The sequence below is a fragment of the Lygodium microphyllum genome, chromosome 8, assembly GCF_053477565.2.
Source record: "Lygodium microphyllum isolate KBCC chromosome 8, Lygodium_microphyllum_v1.1.10, whole genome shotgun sequence".
Classification (NCBI taxonomy): domain Eukaryota; kingdom Viridiplantae; phylum Streptophyta; class Polypodiopsida; order Schizaeales; family Lygodiaceae; genus Lygodium; species Lygodium microphyllum.
Window position 1 is genome coordinate 21,129,007 of NC_141142.1, and position 4,539 is coordinate 21,133,545.

General features: G+C 38.6%; 1 protein-coding gene across 1 annotated transcript in view; it reads right to left on the bottom strand.

Moving 5' to 3' along the window:
• The window catches only part of LOC148032044 (uncharacterized), a 3,453-nt gene extending 1,023 nt beyond the window's left edge, over positions 1–2,430 (bottom strand). Inside the window, exons 1-2 of the mRNA XM_087682662.1 lie at positions 1,555–2,430; positions 529–927 (exon numbers count right to left, since the gene is read on the bottom strand). Coding sequence (XP_087538788.1) covers positions 529–927; positions 1,555–2,055 — 900 coding nt within the window. The 5' untranslated portion in view covers positions 2,056–2,430. The remainder of the gene's footprint in view (positions 1–528; positions 928–1,554) is intronic.
• Between the last annotated feature and the right edge of the window lie 2,109 nt (positions 2,431–4,539).

The window sequence follows — 4,539 nt, forward strand, 5'->3', positions numbered from 1 at the left end:
CATGAATTGCATATAGAACAAAGTCTTATACTTCAGAGCAATTGGCATTGGTGACATCTCGACCTTCCATTTCAAGGATATGGAGATTAATGGAGAAGAACTTCAATGAGGTGCAAGGAGACAATGACTTCTCTCTCCCTCCCTCCCTCCCTCCCCCTCTCTCTCACTCACTCTTACTCATGCACCACACATTTTATGCATGCATGCAATCTCTAAGACAATTAATTCTTTAAGGTTTAGGTTGTTATGGGGTTTCAAGTTACATGAATTGCATAAAGAACAAAGTATTGTACTTGAGAGTAATTGGCATTGGTGACATCTAGGCCTTCCATTTCAGGGATATGAAGAAAAGCGGAGAAGAACCTAGATGAGGTGGAGAGATACAGGCTCCCCCTGCCCCCTACTTCCCCCCATCCCCCCGCCCCTCTGACTCTCACTCTTTCATGCATCACACATGCTATGCATGCATGCAATCTCTCAAAAAATTAGTTCTTTTTAGGTTTGGGTTGTTGTGGGTTTTGGAGTTACATGAATTGCATATAGTACAATGTCTTGTGCTTGAGAGCAATTGGCACTGGTGACATCTAGACCTTTCATTTCAAGGATATGAAGAACATTGGAGAAGAACCTAGGTGGCCCTCGTATGTAGCCACCCACTATTATTTTCACATTTCCCTCCACCATACTAGTCACCCTCACATAGGGGGGTTCTATCTCGCAACTTAAAGCTGCGGTCATGGTTTCCCCAGAATGTAGAGTCGTAATATCAACATTGTTTCCATTGCATCCTCCACCATCTTCACACCATTGACCAATATTGGATGTCGGGGCCAATACATTGGCCTTTGTCAACTTTAGAATTGCCAACTTCTTTTGTAGGTCTCTTATATATTGACAAGTCTCATCAATCATCAAAAGCCGATTACCCTGTGAAACAATACAAGGATTTTATTGTTTGAGTATTAATCGATTTTCCAAAAAAATCTCCACAACATTTACATTCAAGAAATTGTATAGATGATAGTAACATGTCTTGTTGAGGATAACTTTGTATGGATCAAACATGCCAATCTCCTCGTGAATATCTACAATTTAGCCCAATTGTACAGATGTCATTCACGCAACACCCCCATTTCAAGTGCACAACTCTATGTGATATTCGGCTTCCTTAGAGCTAAGATGTATATGCACACAACTATGATAGGAATTTTTTTATCATAAGGATATGGAGCACAAGCAAGGATGCTATGTATGGTACTATGGAGAGATGTAGGATCAAATGGTGACCACCTTTGTGCATGTTTGACCATTGGAAGTTGAGATAGACAGGCAAGCTAATACAAGCCATTGAGGGTTTGGAATCGAATATGACTCCTTGGTAGGGGATTCAATTCAAAGGTACACCATATGTAGCTTCAAGGGCCTTGCACTAGGCCAATGCATATATATATATATATATATATATATATATATATATATATATAGATATATATATATATAGATATATATATATATATATATATAGAGAGAGAGAGAGAGAGAGAGAGAGCGCACCCGAGGGATAACAGTGGGGAGCAAAGACCAGAGAGTGTGGAAGAGGCGAGTCATCTCCTTCCTCCTCTTGCTCTCCGACTGCATGTTGCGCCTCGCCTCACGACTAATACTCCTCTTAGAACTGTACTTGCTTCTGCAGTTAGTGCTCGCTGTGGAGCTGTTACAGCAGCTCGTTGTTGTAGCACTAGCTGCACTACCAACAGTACTCTTACTGACGTAGCTCGTGCTCTCCGATTCGCCTGCTCTCAGAAAGTTATCCAGATTGTAGCCGACATATCTCCGCTTCAGCGGACGGGGTAGCGAGCCGGCATAAATGCCGGTGAAGGTAGGACTATTATCACAGGAAGCATTCGCGTCTGCTAAGACAGATGCACCGTTGGCTGGAAGTAGAGGCGCATGAGGGGCGGGCTGATCGAAGAAGCAGATGTCGTCGATGTCGTCGAAGAAGGAAGGAGATAGCAGGTCGTGGAGCGGGTCAGGGAAGTCACTCAAAGGATCCATGGCGAGTGTCCTGAGTGACGTGTCTGAGAGAGAGAGAGACAGAGAGAGAGAGAGAAAGAGAGAGAGGCGTGGTCTCCGCCTCTTCAGTGTTCACCCTAGTGCCTGTAGGCTGTCTATATGAATGCTTTGGGTAAAACTCCTGCACGTGATCTTTCTTAGTACGAGCTTCCATGGCTTCTTGTTTTTACTGTAGACTAATTCCAAGAGTTCGGCCGATAGCACGTACTGTAACTACGCCCATGAATACGAGAGAGAGAGAGAGAGAGAGAGAGAGAGAGAGAGAGAGAGACATGATTATAAAATAAAAACACCTGCAGCCATTGCTCGCACAGACCCCTGCAATGTCAATGGTCGATACTATCACTTCCTCTGGCACCTGTCCGATCGAACCAGAGCATTAAAGAGAAAGCGATCGAGTGTTTACAACCAATAATAGAGCGACATTTTACAAAGGTAACGCGTTGAATCCTTTTACGTTTTGAATTTTACACAAGTCTTATATTTTGATGTTTTTATCAAGTAGACACAGTTGTACATTTAACACCTGTTTATTTCTGCATTTGAAGGAGTTTACCTTTTATTGTACATTCAACATATGTTACTTGACTCTAGGCGATTTAATAACTGATTTATTGCATATCTACAGCATCCTTTAGATGCGCATCCCTCTTGCTTAAACTTTGAGGAGTCCCCCAAAGGAAAATTAGAGAACAAAAATATTGCATTGTGCATTAAATTGATTGCACAAAAGGGACAATAAGATCATAATTTGCGAAAAAAAGGACCATCAATCCCATTCGTTCAACAAAGAGAATATCAAATGTAGGCTACATATGAGCTATAGCCCTCTAGAGGGGTGCAACATACCTCTTTTGGGGGTGCAATATTGCTGCCCTTTAAAGTTAGATTCAATACAAAAGATAACGTGTCCACAAGTTTTTTAATCTACTTAAATATAGGAAATTGATGGCCTATCCATAGTTTTCTGAGAAATGAAAGAAAGAGCCATTGATTGGCTCTAGCATTACCACTTTGAGATCAGAGAAACTCGAAAGGGGAGGAAGAGTGTCATCATATAAAGTGCTTCTATAATTAGGAAAAATGTGGCAAATACAAGTACCAAGACAAAGGGAAGAGGTCTGAAAAGCTGAGGAGCATTTAATAAAGATATTCAAATCATGCACAAGGGGCCAAAGTGAAGAGTTCAATTAAGTTGAATGAAAAGTTCCAAAGAAAGGTAAACTATACTAAGTGAAAGAGGTAAAGAAAATATGAAATGTAGCATCTACTTGTTGTAAGAGGAGAAATGAAAAGAGAAATTATTTGAGCCACCCTATTGAATGGTTTGCTAAGGCAAGAGAGGAAACCTATCCAAAGTAAGACCCCAAAAGTATTAGCGCCATACATAATAAAAAACCATAAATTGCATGTCATCTACATGCTAATTTATGCTAGTTTATATCAACACTTAATGCATGTGTTACTCATTAGTTTTCGAGTACATAATATGAAGGTAATTGAAACATGACTATAGGTACATGAATTAAGTGAAAAATTGGATCACTCTTTCAAGTAACACTCTTGAATCTGTCATCATGTCCTTCAAATTTCTAAATAACTAACCATTTGAAACTATTGACAACTTTTCTGATGTCATTGTAAGGATTAACATTTCCTTAGAAGAAGTTTACTTTTAGCATCACATCAAATGACAAAAGTATGACCAATTTATACATACATACATACATACATACATACATACATACATACATACATACATACATATATATATATATATATATATATATATACATATATATATATATATATATATATATATATATATATATTCAATTGATTTTAATATACTTATATGAGATCTTTAAGTCATGGGACTTAATTCCTTGATATATACATTATGTAACTACATAGGGGATCCATGAGAGTGATCTCCAATTTTCCCAAGGGCTTGACTCTAGAGTATGTTTCGCACATGCATGCAATAGAAATGGTTTTATATTCTCTAGAGTTAGAAAAAGTATACATACATAAGGAATAAGGGCATCAAAATACCCACTAGTTCATTTTGAGTGTGCACAAGTGTTGTATGAGGTCCATATAGTGAATTCCCATAGGTAATTCCCAACCCTCTTTCTTGACATGAATTCATGTGATGGGTTTGCAAAAACTTCATCTTCCTCTAATTCCTCCTATGAATGATATTTTTTCATAATCTCTTTTTTACCTTTTTAAAGCTTCATAGAACATTTGCACCTTCTCTTATCACATTTATCCATTCATATAGAAAAAGGGTGTATAAGTCATTCTCTCATTGTACAAAGCTTGTAAAAGGGTTTCTAAGAAGAATCGTAACTAGCATTGCGCTTTGTGTGCAAGAAACGCTAGGTTGCTTTGTATCATGCAAATCTTCCATGAAGTGGCTTCGTCAATGTTCATTGCATCCTCACTTCATGAGGCTATTAT